The sequence below is a fragment of the Spermophilus citellus genome (assembly GCF_964194105.1).
Source record: "Spermophilus citellus genome assembly, chromosome: 14".
Taxonomy (NCBI): domain Eukaryota; kingdom Metazoa; phylum Chordata; class Mammalia; order Rodentia; family Sciuridae; genus Spermophilus; species Spermophilus citellus.
This window is the reverse complement of record NC_138194.1, coordinates 34,261,416-34,279,146: the sequence shown is the minus strand read 5'-3', so window position 1 is coordinate 34,279,146 and position 17,731 is coordinate 34,261,416. Positions and strand designations below refer to the sequence as shown.

At 35.5% G+C, this 17,731-nt stretch overlaps 2 protein-coding genes and 1 pseudogene across 12 annotated transcripts in view; 2 read left to right on the top strand and 1 right to left on the bottom strand.

Annotated features, from left to right (window-relative positions):
- The window catches only part of SGK3 (serum/glucocorticoid regulated kinase family member 3), a 127,387-nt gene extending 126,028 nt beyond the window's left edge, over nucleotides 1–1,359 (top strand). For all 10 annotated transcript variants that reach the window (XM_081266531.1, XM_081266539.1, XM_081266530.1 and 7 more), the window contains one exon: nucleotides 384–1,359. In XM_081266531.1, coding sequence (XP_081122657.1) covers nucleotides 384–474 — 91 coding nt within the window. In that variant the 3' untranslated portion in view covers nucleotides 475–1,359. The remainder of the gene's footprint in view (nucleotides 1–383) is intronic.
- Nucleotides 1,360–11,953: 10,594 nt separating this feature from the next.
- MCMDC2 (minichromosome maintenance domain containing 2) overlaps nucleotides 11,954–17,731 on the top strand; it is a 34,608-nt gene continuing 28,830 nt past the window's right edge. The window contains exons 1-3 of the mRNA XM_081266790.1: nucleotides 11,954–12,088; nucleotides 12,180–12,310; nucleotides 12,386–12,445. Coding sequence (XP_081122916.1) covers nucleotides 11,995–12,088; nucleotides 12,180–12,310; nucleotides 12,386–12,445 — 285 coding nt within the window. The 5' untranslated portion in view covers nucleotides 11,954–11,994. The remainder of the gene's footprint in view (nucleotides 12,089–12,179; nucleotides 12,311–12,385; nucleotides 12,446–17,731) is intronic.
- LOC308633174 (proteasome maturation protein-like) lies at nucleotides 15,178–16,549 on the bottom strand (annotated as a pseudogene). The gene is made up of 2 exons: nucleotides 16,212–16,549; nucleotides 15,178–15,310 (listed from the first exon to the last, which is right to left on the bottom strand). The product of its transcript is annotated as a proteasome maturation protein-like (transcript).

Here is a 17,731-nt window from a genome sequence, read left to right as displayed (position 1 = left end):
TAGATGGACAGGCATTCCTGGAAGCTCAAATGCAGAATGCTATCCTGAAATCCCACCTGAGCTTTGTTTCTGAATATAGGGCTGGTGGTAGGTAGAGAGAAAGGGGATTAGTTATAGGGTCTCAGATTCACATTAGCAGAGGTAAGGGGGCCTCTATTCTGTGAGCCTTTCTCAACTTTCTCTTTCCCCTCCCCACCCAACAACAAGAACCTTAACTGTTAGTGCAGATAGCCTTACCACAATAAAAGTACAAAAAGAAAAAGTAGAAATTTGAAGTAGGAAAACATCTAAACTTGTTAGGAAAAAAAATCATAAAAACATTTTAATAAAGGGTGAATGAAAGAAAAGCCAAGGTGACTAATATCGTTCTTTTGATGTTTTAGGCTGGACCAGATGATATCAGGAACTTTGATACAGTATTTACAGAGGAAACTGTTCCATATTCTGTGTGTGTATCTTCTGACTATTCTATAGTGAATGCCAGTGTACTGGAGGCTGATGATGCATTTGTTGGTTTTTCATATGCACCTCCTTCAGAAGACTTATTTTTGTGAACAATTTGCTATTCAGAAACTGTCATGCAAATATAAGACTGCGGATGGGACTGAGACTCCTATTTTTGTGAATATATTCAAATATGTATAACAGTGCCTCATTTTTACATGTAATGTTAAAAACTATGAAAAATGTATTTTCTGCTGTATGCAAGAAAATAGGGCATTTCAAAGAGCTGTTTTGGATTAAATTTGTATTCTTGTTTATTAAGCTTATTTTTAAACAGAAAATTTAAAAACTGTTATTCTTAGCATTAACCTATTTTTGAAGAAAACTTTTTTGCTATTGACTGTTCTTTTTCCCTCTTAAGTTTACACTAACACCCAAGATAGACTGTTTTGTAGCAGTCTATTTCAGTTCAGTTAACTTATATTAATACCTTTGTAATTCTACTACGACTTTTGTTATCAAATCAGAACTATGCAATTGGTACATGGTTGTTTAAGAAGAAACCGTATCTTTCCACGATAAATCACTGTTTGAAATAATCGGGTCCTGGTAGGGTAAAAATGTAAAAGCATAATTAACATATTGGCTGCTAGTTAACACTGTTAATAACTGTTCATTTTGCTGATAATAAAATAAGTAACGAAGTAGTAAAAAACGAAATCATTTGCTTTTGAAATACCAGTTCAAATTTGTGAATTATTTTTTCTCTACAGGGAAATTAAAAATGGTTTAAAATTTTAAGGATTCCCAAAGATTTGGAGGGTAATAAAGTACTGCCAGAATTTATTTTTAGGTGGTGCCAAAAAGCAACCATATGTCATGTATTTATATTACAAATATATTTTATTTATGTTCCTTTGGGTCTTTTGAATGTTTAATATGCTATTAAGTAAGTTTAAATCTTGGTATTTTTGCTTTTACAAATAGCTATTTCAAACTATCTTCCTAGTTGGTTACATAAAAAGAAATATGTAGCTCTATAGAATATTTACCTGATTAGGAAATGTAAATGTATATAGTTTTATTACACTGTAACAAAAGTTAAAAATAGTTTAGGCAGGTGCATACTAAATATCTTTTTTTAAATTTTCTTTAGTGGTTCTGGGGATCAAACCCAGGGCCTTGTGCTTCCTAAACACTGCTATACCTATGAGCTACACCCCAAATTCTTCAATTTCTGTATGTATCTTAGAAAAAGTAAGGAGCTCGGCATGGTGGCACATGCCTGTAATCCTGGTGGCTTGGGTGACCGAGGCAGGAGGATCGCGAATTCAAAGCCAGCCTGAGCAAAAGCAAGGCACTAAGCAACTCAGACACTGTCTCTAAATAAATAGAGCTGGGGATGTGGCTCAGTGATTGAGTGTCTCCGAGTTCAATCCCCGGTACTCCCCCCCCAAAAATGAAACTGACTTTAAAATCATAACATACTAGTAATTTGTGCATTTGTAATGGTAAAAGAGAATGGCTATAGAAAAAAGAAAAAAAAAAAAGAATGCTTAACTTGGAATTCTGGTTCTTAGAGTGGTAGATTTTCAAGTCCTGTAGGAAGTAGTATTGTGAGAGGTTAGTGACCCAATTTAGATGTCTCTTCTCTTCAGAAAGAAATCACAAAAGCATTTCTCACCAATACCCTTTGGCTCATAATTCAACAAACAGGGAAGAGGAGTATGCTTTTGTTCAGTTAATAATAATTATATTCAATACACTGAATTTTCCTTTAGAGGTTAAATTTTAATATCTACACTGTAAATATTTGGTTGGTTTGGCACTACTGTGAGTTCTGCTTTTACACAAAGCTCTTTGTGATAAACCAAAACGAGAACTGTAGTTTCCTATGTGGGTTTTAACATTCAGGTGATCTTTAATTAAACTGCCAAAATTTCAAGTGCAATATTGTATATTTTTAGGAACAAATTTAAAATAGAATTTTGATGTTTCTCAGATCACGAGAAATACAAATTGACATAGTAAAATAAAATTAGCAAAAAGGTTAATGCCTGTCATTATTTGAAATTAAAATTGGAAATGGTTACAATAGTCTTAACAAATATGTGGAAAGGGAAAATAAATTTTTAACAAAATATTTGGGCAGATTAACAGATTTTCCAAGTTTATCTTTTTCTCTCACAGCATAAGTCTCTCAGTAAAATACATGCCCTTTGAATAGTTTATTTCATGGTAATTACTAAACTCGAAGATCTAAATGAAAACTTTTTATTGTTCATTCATGTAATTTGGAAGTTAGTTTTGTTTTTACAGTGGAATTTTCTGCCTCTTGCCTTCACAGATTTTTCTTTTACTGGTTTTTACAGATTATTCCATTCCCAAGTAAAGGTTTATTGTCTAGTGGGGGCCCATTCTTAATACATGGAGCTTTTTCACTATTTCCTTGTGGAGGGGAAGGAAAATAGCTCTAGCTCACTGGGTTCTCTTAAAGGCACTAATTCCACTCATCTCCCCAAAGCTTCATCTCTGAATGCTATCACATTGGAGATTTGATAATAACATGAATTTTGTGGGGACACAAACATTCAGAGCATATAAATATGAAAACATCAAGTGTACATAAATGAGTTTCAAGTGGTTTGAGTACTTTGAATGATACGCCAAGTTTTGTGTGTAAAGGAGATTAACAGGATGGAGAATACTATGTAGCTTTATTAAAATCATATATCGGGCTGGGGTTGTAGCACAGTGGTAGAGCGCATGCCTAGCATGTGTGAGGCTCTGGATTCGATCCACAGCACAGCACCACATAAAAATAAAAAGGTCCATTCACAACTAAAAAATAAGTTTTTTAAAAAACATACACATAAAAATATTGCAGTTTTCTACCACTTTTTTGTTGTTTGGTATTGAGGATTGAACCCAGGGGCACTTTTTTTTTTTTTTTTTTTTTTTTTTGCAGGGTTGGGTACCAGGGTTTGAACTCAGGGGCACTCAACCACTGAGCCACATCCCCAGCCCTATTTTGTATTTTATCTAGAGACGGTCTTACTGAGTTGCTTAGTGCCTTGCTTTTGCCGAGTCTGGCTTTGAACTTGCAACCTCAACCTCCAGAGCCTCTGAGATTATAGATGTGCACCACCTCACCCAGCCCCAGGGCCACTTTTACCACTGAGCTATATCCCCAGTCCTTTTTATATTTCATTTTGAGAAAGTTGAGGGTGTGGCAGAGTTGCTGAGACTGACCTTAAACTTGGCACATCTGCCTCAAGACTTCTGAGTCACTAGGATTATAGGCATGTGCCACCATGCTCAGCCTTTTCTTTTTTACTCAACTAATACTGAGTCAAATTCTTAACTTCCCCTGATAGCATTACAGTTGTAGGCCTATCTAATTTATGTAGCATTTTTGGTGTTTTGCAGATACTAGGTAAGCATCCATTTGTGATCTTGTAAACATTTTCCTCAGCTAAAAAAACCCCTACACAAAAATATTTCTCAATTCATTATTTATATTACACCCATTTTTACAGAGATAATGAAATCAGAAAAAGTATTTAGCTTTTAAAATTAATTTTTAAAATGACTTACTCAAAATTGAGACAATGGAGAATAATTTAAAGCAATACCATACAAAAAACCAATAGAGTTATTGTTTCATAGAAATAAAGTTAGCAAAGGGTCCTACAAATGAAAAGTAATTTATTTTTACATATTGCACAGGAAAAATGGGTTACCATATGAATATTAAGGGAATAAGTTAAAATAGTCATATCACACTTCAAATCCTGCTTACTTGAAGAACCAGGACATTGGGTGGTTTTACAAATCCTGTACTCAAATATAACTTGTAAATTTCTGTTGTAATTATTTTTTTTTTTGCAGAAGTGTATTTCATGGGTTCATCTTTTCTTCCACCTAAAATATTTTAAGCAACTTACTTTATTAGGGAGCAGTCTACAGTGAATTGTCTACAAAAGTCTACAGTGAATTGTCAATATTTAAATGTTCTTATTTTTTAATGGTCAACACATGGATTCCAGAAGGCATATATACAGAAAAATCAACCTACTCAAATGCTAAAATTTTATCTCCATTGAATTTTTTTTCAGTCTTTCTGAATAGTTAATATGGCATTTCTCTTGTTAATTTTTTTCCTCTAATGACTCAATGATAGTAAATCATAATGCAAAAGTTACAAGCTTAAGTGTGCTGGTGTAGTTCAGTGGTAGAGCACTTGCCTAGCATGCCTGAGGCCTTGGGTTCAGTCCCCAGCACTGCAAAGAAAAACAAAAGCTTACTTTATTAATGATATATTGATGCTGAACACCAACATTTATCTACTTTATTTTTTAAATTAGAGACAATTATTCCAATAAGTACAAAGGAAAAAGTCTAGCAGGTACGATTTGTAAAATTTTTATTAGTTATTGATGGACCTTTATTTTTGAAAGAAAGTTAAAATGTTATTTTCCTTTCAGAGTTTCATTCACACTGGTGGTGTGAAGCAATAGTGGATAAAACAGCTACATCTTCTATGCTGAGAAGCAGAGGCAACACACTGTATGAGTAATAGTCATTATAGTCTTCATTGCCATGCACTTGCACTAAAAAAGAATTGACCCCCCCCCCCATTTTAAATCTGAAGAGATATCAACACTTTCATGTTCATTGTAGCTACTACTCATGATAACCAAGTTAGGTGATCAACCTAAGTGCAACAGATAAATTCATAAAGAAAATGTGATATGTGTACCACATAAGGAATACTACTCATTCTTAAAAAGGAAATTCTGTTCTTTGCAAAAATTTTTAAATATATATCCAGTGTGATATTATCTAAAACATTTTAAATGTATTAAGTACATAAAATCTATTAGACTAGTGGATTGTTTGATATAAAACTCCTTTATTAGTTTGGCATATGAATGATTTATAATGGCTAAGTAATCAGTCAAAACTTAAAAAAAATATATGAATACCTTCTTGGACATTGAGTCATCTTTAAAATACAAAGCCTATAGCCTGGCAGTGGTGGCATATGCCTGAAATTCCAGCAACTTGGGAGGTTGAGGCCCAAGGATCTCAGATTCAGGGCTAGTCTCAGCAACTTAGTGAGGTCCTAAGCAACTCAACAAGACCCTGTCTCAGAATAAAAAATAAAAAGGGTTGCAGTTGTTACTTAGTGGTTAAGCTACCCTGAGCTCAATCCCCAATGCCAAAAAAAAAAAAAAAAAAAAAAAAGGCCCATCATCAGACTGTTATCTATTTCCATCTTAGGTGGTACACATAACCGTGGAGGAACAGAATTGTAGTATAATATATACAGCCACTCTGCTATTTCTATTTGATTTCTACTTTAAAAAAAAAGTGTTGTCGTCACCTCACCACTAAAATAGATTACATTCCTCCATAAAAATAATTTTTTTATACATGGAGAGGGATTTTAACAGAGGTCCACTTTATGCTTTGAATATAGCCCTTGCTACTCAACCACTGCAATTTATTTTTAAAATTGGCATGTTTCTTTCTCTTCCTCTCTCCCTGCTCCTCCCTTATCTCCCACTCCCTAATCTCAGAGGAAAGAGGATTACCTTTCTTCTTCATTCTAGACAGAGTTATCTGTACTTGAGAACTCAAGCACCATAGAAAAGAAGAAATCCAGATTTGGGGGATGGTACCCAAAGATCTCAGAAATTACTTCTTCCCAAATTAACAAGTGAATTACAACTCCATCAGAGAACACATGGAATGTAGCCTTGAATCCCTCTTTAAAAGCCCCGTTTTTGCTGATGGGCAGAACCACAACCTTTGGGATAGGAGTCCCCTGTGTTTCTCCTTTGCTAGCAAAGCAATAAACCTTCTTTTACCTTTTTCTCAAAAACCGTGTCCTAGTTATTGGATTGACATTGGGGACAAGGACCAATCTTTCACCAACAGGATGATCTCAATTGCTTCCCATGGAAAGTGATACAATCCTCTGTTCTTTGAGTACCACTCTCCCCCAATGCAATGGAGAAGGGTTAATTGTACCAAGTAATATTAACAGTGGAGGAGCCAGCTGTGGGGTTTTGATAAAAGTTTTACTGTGATTTAATTAATGTATTATATAGTTAACGCTTTTAAACTGTGTAATTATATAGGCATGGTGGTGTGACTACTCAGAAGGCTGAAACAAGAAGATCCATCTCTCTCTCTCTCTCTCTCTCTCTCTCTCTCTCTCTCTCTATATATATATATATATATATATATATATATATATAGTAGATGGACACAATACATTTATTTATTTATTTATTTATAATGTGGTGCTGAGGATGGAACCCAGTGCCTCACATGTGCCAAGCAAGCACTTTACCACTGTGCCACAACCCCAGCCCCCTCAAGAGGACCTCTTGAGCCCAGAAATTCTAAGTCAGCTGGCAATATAGGTACCATCTCAAAAAACAAAGTATATAATTGACTGACTTTGTATTCAGAATTGTGTAACTGTTGTCACAATTTTAGAACATTTCCACCACTTTAAAAAGAAACCCTGGTGGCTACAGATGCAACTGGGGGGTAGAGTGCATGCTTACAGCACATAAGACCTGGGTTTAATCCCAGCACCAAAAAAGGAAAGAAACTCTGAATGAACAGACAAAATTAATCTTTTTTATTCAGTGGGATATTATTCAGCCTTTCAAAATAAGTAAATTCTTATTTTACAACATGAAGACATTTTGCAAAATGAAATAAGCCTATATAACAAAAGGCCAAAACTGTATGATTCAATTTAAAAGAGGTAACTTGAAGTAGTCAAAATCAAGGAGATAGAATGATTAATGCCAGGATGGCAGAGGGAAAAACAGCAATTAATGGGTCCAGACTTTCAGTTTGGAAACATAAAGAGATCTGGAGACAGGTGGTGGTAATGGTTGCATAACAATGTAAACATACTTAATGCCACTGAACTGCAAACTTAATGGTTAAAATGGTAAATTTTATGTCATGTATATTTTACCATTCTTCATCCCTCCCTGCAAGCTCTAGGCCACTGCTAATTTATTTTCTCTGTATATAAATTTGCTTATTCTGCTTTTCATACAAATGGATTTATACAATATGTAGTCTTTTTGTCTTAAATTTGCATAGCATTCTCAAGATTCATCCATGTTGTAGCTTGTATTAGTACTTCATTCCTTTTTATATCCAAATAATATCCCATTAATGAGGCTATGCCACACTTACCCATTTATCAGTTGATGGACATTTAGGCATCCACTTTGGGGCTATTATGAATAATACTGAAACCGAAATTTTGAGATGAGACTAGAGCCTCCACTTTGCCAATTTCCTTCTGGGTACTTGTCTTGCAAATTTGAAAAATAAAATCCACATACAATAACAGAAGGGAAAAGTGAGTGGAACAGGGGCTGAGGTTGTAGGTCTGTGGTAGACAGCTTGCCTAGCATGTGTGAGGCACTGAAGGGAAATCAAGGAAGGAGAAACTGGTAAATGAGAAATGAATGAAGGAGACCAGGCAGAGATACACATGAGAGTTTGTCAGCTCTGACAAATAAATATCATCTCTCTATAGGAGACAGAGGCAAAACAAGCTCTGAGTTCTGGGACTTTTCTGGGGGAGGCTCAGAGCCCAGAGGGTCCTAAAGCAGGAGGTTAGGGGTTGTGTTAGTAAAAGGGAGTGCTGAGCCTTTCTCAGAAACTCCCTTGGGCGGGAATGCAAAACTTTTTCCTTAAAATGGCAGCCATCACTTAAGATGGTCATCCAGATGCTAAGCAAGGACCTTACAGGTACTAGATTCGATTCTCTGCACCACATATAAATAAAATAAAGGTCCACTGACAACTTAAAAAAAGAGGAGGATTTATTTAAGCAAGAAGAGAACTCCTGCTCTGTGAGAAAGAGAGCAGAAAAACCCATTTTTGTGTGCTCTTTTAGGGGCTTATATGGTTTGGGGTAGCGCACATGGGAAAAGATCTGTGTTAAACAGGCATTGACAATGTATTGGCTGGGTTTTGATCCTTCTGGTAACTTCCATTTGGGTTCACTCCCACTTTCCTGATTTCTTGCCTCTGGGACAAAGGACAGGACAAACGAGTTGGCTGGAATTTTGCCAAGTGAGCCTCACGGTCTTTTGCATTTGAAATAGTCTTCCATGGTGCCCACTGATATTTCTGCTGCCTTTGAACAAGACCTCAGTTGGAGTCCATCACTGCAGATTGCTGACCACCAACTACTCTCATTCACTATAGCATTCAGACGTGTCCATTTCTGTGGGAACACGTGTCGATTTTCTTGGGTATGCACACCCCCCCGCCCCCCAGGTATCTAGGCAGTCAGGTAACTCCACGGTTAGTCCCTCAGGAGCCTGACTGCCATCTTGCATTCCAGCTAAACAATTTTGAAGTTTTTTTTAAACACACCAATATCTTTGGGCTGTAATAACAAAGAAAAACAAATGTGGCGCCGTCTCTTCTTTGCCTTGAAAGGAGAGAACAAAGTAAAGAAATCCATGCTGTGGGGAAAGGGCAGGACTCTTTCCTGGTGGCAGGAGGCCGGTGGTCCCGGCAGCCCCCGCGCGCCGCCAACGGTCGGTGGAGCGTGCACGCATGCGCGGGAGCAGCCACGCACACCTGGCCCCCTCGACCCGCTCTGCTGGCGCGAAGTCCCAGGGCTCTGTGGCTGCTGGGCAGTTCGAAAGCTGTGCGTAGGCAGGGTTCTGGACCTCCGCGAGTGAGTCAGGGTTCGCTTCTTCTGCTTGGTTTTTGTGAGGTGTTTTTCTGCCCTCGACCTCTCACCAGTTCATCCTTGGTACTGAGGGGATGAAGAGAGAAGTTTGTGATCTGCGCCTATTCACGTGACCCAACAGTTGGGTTTTTAGACTTTGAGAGGACTTAGAGAATTGGAATTTTATCCATGATCACGTATTTATTGCTTTTTTTTTTTTTTTTTAAGGCTTGAACGTCTTCTCCTCCACTTAACCTCTTTACTTATAATTGCATTCATTCCCTCCCTAGGACCCCTGGGGCACACCTGACACCGAGACTTCAGCTCCAGCTCTTTGGACTGTACAGAACTCCAGGTCCTGATTTATGTCCTTCTGTCTTATATCTAGGCGGCCCAAGAGCCCCTCAGAATTTAGAGTATCACAAGTGAACTTTTCCTTATTGTTTCCCTATGTTTCTTCCTGGGTTCATATTTTCATTAGAGGAGCTGCACCCATTCACCCCTATTTAAAAAACTCACTGACACTTTTCCCCCTACATGTTACAGACTGGCCATCAAATCCAGCATGGAATCTTTAAAATTCTAGATTCATCTCCTTCACGTTTTGTTTTTAGGGCTGTTGATTGGTCCATAGATCTGTTTCTTAGGAATATTACGAAAGCTAAAAACTGATAATTGACTTTTCCAACTCATTTTCCACTTAGGCAGCAGAAACTGATTTAAAAAAAAAAAAAAACATCTGAGGGGCTTGGATTGTAGCTCAACCTACCATGTATGATGCACTTGGTTCAATCCTCAGCACCACATTAACAAAACAAAAAAAAGGTGTTGTGTCTATCTACAGCTTAAAAAAAAACTTGAATTTCTTGTAAGCTTTTTTTTTTTTGCTTATATGATCATTTGAACAAAATCTTCATTATATGGCTTCTCCTTATTATTTCATTATTAATAGCTTCCCTTCCTTCAACTTTAGAAACCTAATGTCTTAATAAAGCAAAGATGTGATTACTGAGCAAACTTTAAGATTATTATACTTATGGCCACAAAGAAATAAACTCTGAATTTTCACCCCTATGTGATGGTGAAAAGGATAGTCTCACTTTTCTCTGAAAGTAGCCTGAACTCCAGGCTAGCAGGGGAGTGGGTCCAATAGTACAGAACTCAAAATGGAGGTTGGGGATGTTAACTTCTATCTGGGGAAAACTTTCTCTTCCTTGTATTTGCCTCTCCTCCAATTCATCTCCCAAATGTCACCTTTAAAGTAGAATTCATAGCTGCTTCACTATGACTGTCTTATTCTCACTGTCTTGAATCAAAATGTACTAAAACAATAGAAAATGTTGACTCACACACAAGGATGACCCCAAATTTTGTGAATATACTTGATGTTCTTTCTACACTCCCTAGTACATTCATACTTCTATTATAGCACTTAAGTTGTCATGTAGTTGTTTCCATATTGTTCTTCCCTCATTGCACTCTTTCTGAAAGAGAAGTACCACATTTTACTCATATCTGTATCCTTAGTGCCTAGGATAGTCAGGTTAGCCAATAAAAAGCAAATGCCAAATCAATAATGGAAAATGAATGAATAAATGTATTAATCGTTATTTCTGACTTCTCTAAACTGGCAACTTCATAAAGGCAGGATACAATCTTAATCCTTTTTCCTAATACATATTATAATTACTGTATTGCATATATTGTTTCCATTTAGTGTTTTGTTTTCTGTCTACAAGAATTTTTCATATTCCACTCTCCACATATTACTATGGTTTAATGTTTTACACGTTGAACAATGACACAGATTTTACTGAAGAAAGTCCCAATCATCTAATATAATTCCTTGATTTCCTACAGCTTAAAATACTGAGCCAATCAGGTGATTTTCCATCATAGCAAATGCTCAGTCAAGAACTGATTTCTCAAGATTTCCCAGGGTAGTACTCATTCTACTGTTTGTTACTTAGATTGAATTATGAAACAACTTTTACTACATTTATTTATTTGTTTGTTGGTTGGTTGGTTGGTTGGTTGGTACTGGGGATTGAACTCAGGGACACTTGACCACTGAGCCACATCTTTAGCCCTATTTTGTATTTTAATTGGAGACAAGATCTCACTGAGTTGCTTAGCACCTTGCTGTTGCTGAGGCTGGCTTTGAACTCGAAATCCTCCTGCCTGGGCTTCTGGAGCTGCTGGGATTACAGGCATGTGCTACCATGCCCAGCTCCATTTGAGGATCTTGATCTTAAATTTGTTATCTTGTGAAGGATCTCCTGAGTGTTGATTAAAATGTTATTTGGGGGCTGGTGGTGTAGTTGAGTAGTAGGGTGCAAGATTAGTGCATGTGGGGCTGGGGTTGTGACTCAGTGGAAGAGCACTTGCCAAACATGTGTGAGGCCCTGGGTTTGATCCTTAGCACCATATATAAATAAAATAAAGGTCCATTGACAACTAAAAAATATATATATAAAAAGAAAAGAAAGATTAGCACACGTGAAGCTCTGGGTTCAATCCCTAGGATTCTACACCCTCCACCCCTGAAAAAAATTAAAAGTTGACAAAAGAGAACAAGGTTTTGCTTCCTTTTATGTAGGAATTTTTTAAGAGCTGGAAATTTTGCCTAGTTCTATTTCACTCTCAATTTTAATAGTTTCTAAATTTTTATTAGAGATTTTCAAAAGTAAAATTTATTTTCTTTTATCTCTAGGTGTTCTCATCTTTTCTATGAGTTTGACCATCTGTAATGATTATCGGCAGCTAGTAGTTTAATCATTAAGTAGTAGAGAAGAAACATTAATTAGGAGAAAATGTCAAATCTAAAAATGAAAGAGGCAGCCCTTATCTATCTTGACAGAAGTGGAGGTCTCCAAAAGTTTATAGATGATTGCAAGTACTACAATGGTATGTTCAACAAAGACGATTTATGTTAGAAACTTTCAAATAAATTTCTATATATAACTATCCAGACTTTTACATTTGTGTATTTTCACAGATTCAAAACAAAGTTATGCTGTCTATCGATTCAATATTTTAATAAATCCTTCTGATGTTGTTGAATTATATGCTGAACTTGGAAATCACATTTTACACCATCCTTTAAAAGCTGCTCAAGTTTTTCAATCAGTAAGTTAAAGAAAGAAATACTTTTATGCCAATACTTTTATTTTTGGTAACTTGTGTGTTTGTTTGAAATTACAGGTATGTTTTATTGCTGTTAAGACTCTCTCATTAATTGGACAATTACAGACTGAAACTCAAGTAAGTTTAATTCACTTCTTTTAACATTTTATTTATTTATTCTAATTTGTTATATATGACAACAGAATGCATTTCAATTTATAGTACACTTATAGAGCACAATTTTTCATGTCTCTGGTTGTACACAAAATAGATTCACACCATTCGTGTCTTCATAGATGTACTTGGGGTAATGATGTCCATTTCATTCTACCATCTTTCCTACCCCACTGCCTCCTCTTGACCTATCCCTCCCCTTTGCCCTATCTAAAGTTAAGTTTTAATTAACTTTAACAAAGAAAACTCACATGCAAACATTCAAGATGACTTGTTAATTTAATATTTTTATATGCATACTTTTTTGTTAAAAAGTATAATACATTCTTCAAAGTTCAATTGAACATCCTTTTTTTTTTTTTTTTTTTTTTTTTTTGGTGCTGGGGATCAAACGCAGGGCCTTATGCATGCAAGGCAAGCACTCTTCCAACTTTCCAACTGAGCTGTAGCCCCATCCCTCAATAGAATATCTTAAATATACATTTTTATTTCCTATATTACCACTTATACAGTTAAACATTTTTATAATAAATCATTTCAAACATACCCCAAAGGAAAGAAAATAATTAGGAAACTCTTATATATCTGTCACTCAGATTTGGTGTTTTAATATTTTATCATATGGCATCTTTTGGGGGGAGTGGGAGTTGGGGTATGGGACTAAACCTAGGGGCTCCACACCACTGAGCTACATCTCCAGCCCTTTTTATTTTTTATTTTGAGACAGAACCTCACTAAGTTGCGTAAGGCCTTGCTAAATTGCTGAGTCTAGCCTCAAACTTGTAGTCCTCCTGTTTCAGCTCCCAAACTGGCTGGGATTACAGTCATACACCACTGTGTCTGCAGCATCTATTTTTTGTCCAAAATATTTTAAGGCAAATTCCAGGTGTTCTATTATTTTACCCCTACACACTTCAGTATCAACTAAATATTATGGACGTTTTTTCTACATAACCACAATGCCATCATTACCCCTTATGAAAGTAATAATAATCCTTTTAGTCTGTACTTAAATTTGTCCAAAATTACCCTAATGTCTTTCAGCTAGTTTGTTAAAATCAGTATCAAAACAAAGTCTACTCATTGTAATTGGTTTTTATATCCTACTAAGTCTCTTTCAACCTAGAGCCATTCCTTTTCCCTCCCTTTTTATACTATTGATTTTTCTTTTTTTTTTTTTTTTTTTTGAGTACTAGGGGCACTCAACCACTGAGCCACATCCCCAAACCTATTTTGTATTCTCTTTAGAAATAGAGTCTTAATGAGTTGCTTAGCACCTCATACTTGCTGAGGCTGAATTTGAACTCATGGTCCTCCTGCCTCAGCCTCCCAAGTTGCTAGGATTACAGGCATGCACTACCAAGACCAGCTTGTACTATTGATTTTTTGAAGGAAAAAATTATGAAGTGTTACATAGTCTGGATTTATCTGATTACTCTCTTTTAAAAAAATATATTTATTTTTTAGTTATAGTTGGACACAATACCTTTTTTTAAATTTATTTTTATGTGGTGCTGAGAATCAAACCCAGGGCCTCACACCTGCTAAGTGAGCACTCTAGTGCTGAGCCACAACCCTAGCCCTTTTTTTTTTATACCAAGGATTGAACTCAGGGGCACTCAACCACTGAACTGCATTCCCAGCCCTATTTTATATTTTATTTAAAGACAGGGTCTAAGTTGCTTAGTGCCTCGCCATTTCTGAGGCTGGCTGTGAACTCTATTTTTTTTAATTTATAAATATTTTTTTAAAATATCTTTATTTATTTTTATTTTTTTAATGTAGTGTTGAGGATCAAACCCAGCACCCCCTGCATGTCAGAGGAGCATGCTACTGCTTGAGCCACATCCCCAGCCCTGGCTTTGAACTCTTGATCTTCCTGTTTCAGCTTCCCAAGTTGCTGGGATTACAGGCATGTACCACTGCTCCTGGCTGCTTTTTTTTTTTTAATGTTCTAAAAATCTTTAATTTTTATATAGCAGGTTCATAAAGAATACTTTATAAGATTAGTAATAATGGTAAAAATTACTTGAAACAAATTATTATGAAATTTGTTCAGGGATGCATAATATGTATAAAAATGAGTTTATTTTTCTTTAACAAGTGCTGCTTTCTGATATACCAAATACATATTAAATCCACGAAATACAAGAGTTTAATCTACATCTGTTGGTTGCTTTAATTTTTCATTTAAAGACAAAATCAAAACCTTTGAAACTACACTTTTCATTATAAAAGAATCAAAGTATATCTGTAATTCTAAAGTACCATCAATATAATGAATTCTTCTCACAGACGACACTAAAACATGATAAATATCTTCTGTACTCAATTTGAGGTGCTGTCACTGAAATTAATTATAAATGTCTATTCTGAAAGATGTTGCAATAAACTTGGTAAACTAAAATATTGATATTGTTTTTTTTTAATTAAACTTACGGAATATCTAGAAAGTAGGTTGAATTAGAACCTGTTGACAATTTATAATATTCTTGAAAAATAATTTTGAATGACAAAGAAAGCTATAGTTTTACTATAAATTAGGAGTTTTAAAATTATCTTCCTTTAGTGCTTTCAACTGTCCCTTGGTCATAAATTGAAAACTCAAATAATTTCAAATAATCATGGATACTATTTAGGAAGAATCTCATATGTACTTTTAAGGTTGTATAAATGGAATTATAACAAAAAGACAACTATAACAAGATGTAGCTCCTCTGATTCATGAATAGCACACTATCTTCCAGTAAACTGAGTTTATATTCCACCATCAAATGTGGTTTGCCCACTAGTTCACTTTGAGATGAATCATTAAGAATATCTCCAAATCTAAGATTCCTGGGAAAGCTGGGAATGGAACCACCATTTGACCCTGTTATTGCCCTTCTCGGACTATTCCCTGAAGACCTTAGAAGAGCATGCTACAGGGATACTGCCACATCGATGTTCATAGCAGCACAATTCACAATTGCTAGACTGTGGAACCAACCCAGATGCCCTTCAATAGATGAATGGATAAAAAAAATGTGGTATTTATACACCATGGAATATTACGCAGCACTAAAAAATGACAAAACCATGGAATTTGCAGGGAAATGGATGGCACTAGAGCAGATTTTGCTTAGTGAAGCTAGCCAATCCCTAAAAAACAAATACCAAATGTCTTCTTTGATATAATGAGAGCAACTATGAACAGAGTAGGGAGGAAGAGCAGGAAGAAAAGATTAACTTTAAACAGAGACATGAGATGGGAGGGAAAGAGAGAGAAAAGGGAAATTGCATGGAAATGAAGGGAGACCCTCATTGCTATACAAAATTACATATAAGAGGTTGTGAGGGGAATGGGAAAATAAACAAGGAGAGAAATGAATTACAGTAGATGGGGTAGAGAGAGAAGATGGGAGGGGAGGAGAGGGGGGATAGTAGGGGATAGGAAAGGTAGCAGAATACAACATTTACTAATAGGGCATTATGTAAAATTGTGGATGTGTAACCGACGTGATTCTGCAATCTGCATTTGGGGTAAAATTGGGAGTTCATAACCCACTTCAATCTAATGTATGAAATATGATATGTCAAGAGCTTTGTAATGTTGTGAACAACCAATAAAAGAAAGAAAGAAAGAAAGAAAGAAAGAAAGAAAGAAAGAAAGAAAGAAAGAAGAGAAAGAAAGAAAGAAAGAAAGAAAGAAAGAAAGAAAGAAAGAAAGAAAGAAAGAATATCTCCAAATCTAATAGTCTCATCATTATCCCTCAAAATATCCAAGGCAAGGTTTGAGCTCCAAAGAAATGGAAGGCACTGAACCTGCTGTACTGCCTTAAATTCCATTTGTAATTTCAGAGGAGCAAATAAACCTTGGATGTTTCTCAGAGTGGAAAAATTCATTTTATCTTGGTTGAACTGGAAATTTTTTCTGATAATTTAAGAGGATGACTGGGCAAAGTTTCATTTTTCACACAAGAAAAACCTTTCCGAAGAAGATCATGACTTTCAAAAGGCCCACTTGCTGAAAGTTCTGAAACTGAAATACTGTCTTTTCAGTTGAGATCCAGGTCCTCTGGTATTCATCTTCTCACCACTCAGGGAACACTGTTCAGCCTCGTTACTGTCAGTAGGCCCTCCCAGATTACTTTCTTGTGGTACTTTTTCCCCTGTATCTTATGTATCTAAAAGAGAATTTTGCTTTAAAGACTTAGATTCAGATTTATCCAATTTTCACCTATTTTAACATAGTTCCAAATAGCACTTTATCAGGAAGCTATAAAGTTGCCCCACTTTTGGCAATATCACAGTTGATCAATGGGTTTAGGTTATATTATTCTGATCCCTCCATTACAGACTTTCTCATTAACTTTCACCTGATGGTTTTAGAAAAATTAGAAGCCATCATTTCACACGGATTTGCAAAAAAGGTGATTTTTCTAATTTCAGCATCTTTTCTGAAATTATACAACAAAATAAATTTTCTTTTATCAAACTATGTGATTATTCTGAAATATGATTTGTACAGGAAGAGTAAGATAAACTATGATTCTTTTTAAGTTTCAGACAGTAAGGAGGTAAATTCACCCTCTAATTATGACCAATATTGGTTTTTTCCTTTGTTTAAATATGAGAAACTCATGAATCTTTAATATATTTCATATATTTTAATGAATCTCTGTCATCATTTTGATTCTTATAATATTATATCTTTAGGCTTTAGGAGTTCCTTCAAGTTTGCTCCTATGTCCTTTTGACACATGCCATTAATTTTTTTTATGACTCCCTTAGTTTCTGACATAAGATGCTCCAACTGTATCTGGTATATTTTCTGTCCCAGACCTGGAATCGACCATCTCCCCCAAAGAGCCTTGGTTTTTTTAAGTGAGAAACAACATTTGGAGATGACAATTTGGGTACTAGTAGTGTTCTTTGCTATTGGGTTGACATTATTTTAAAATTCTTTTTTCAGTGGGCAAAGTCAGGACATGTATATTTTTAAGGAAAAGTAATGAGTTTATCATTATATTTTATTTATTTTCAATTAAATATTAGATTATAAAATTAGTTTTTCTATAATTTTTAATCTCTTTGCTGTCAGTCTTAAAATTTTTGATCCCAGGCTAACAGTGTAGCTCAGTGGTAGAGAGCTAGCCTAGTATGTGTGAGGCACTGAGTTCAATCCTCAGCACCACATAAAAATAAATAAATAAAATAAAAGTATTGTGTTCATCTACAACTAAAATAAAATTAATTTTGTTTTTTAAC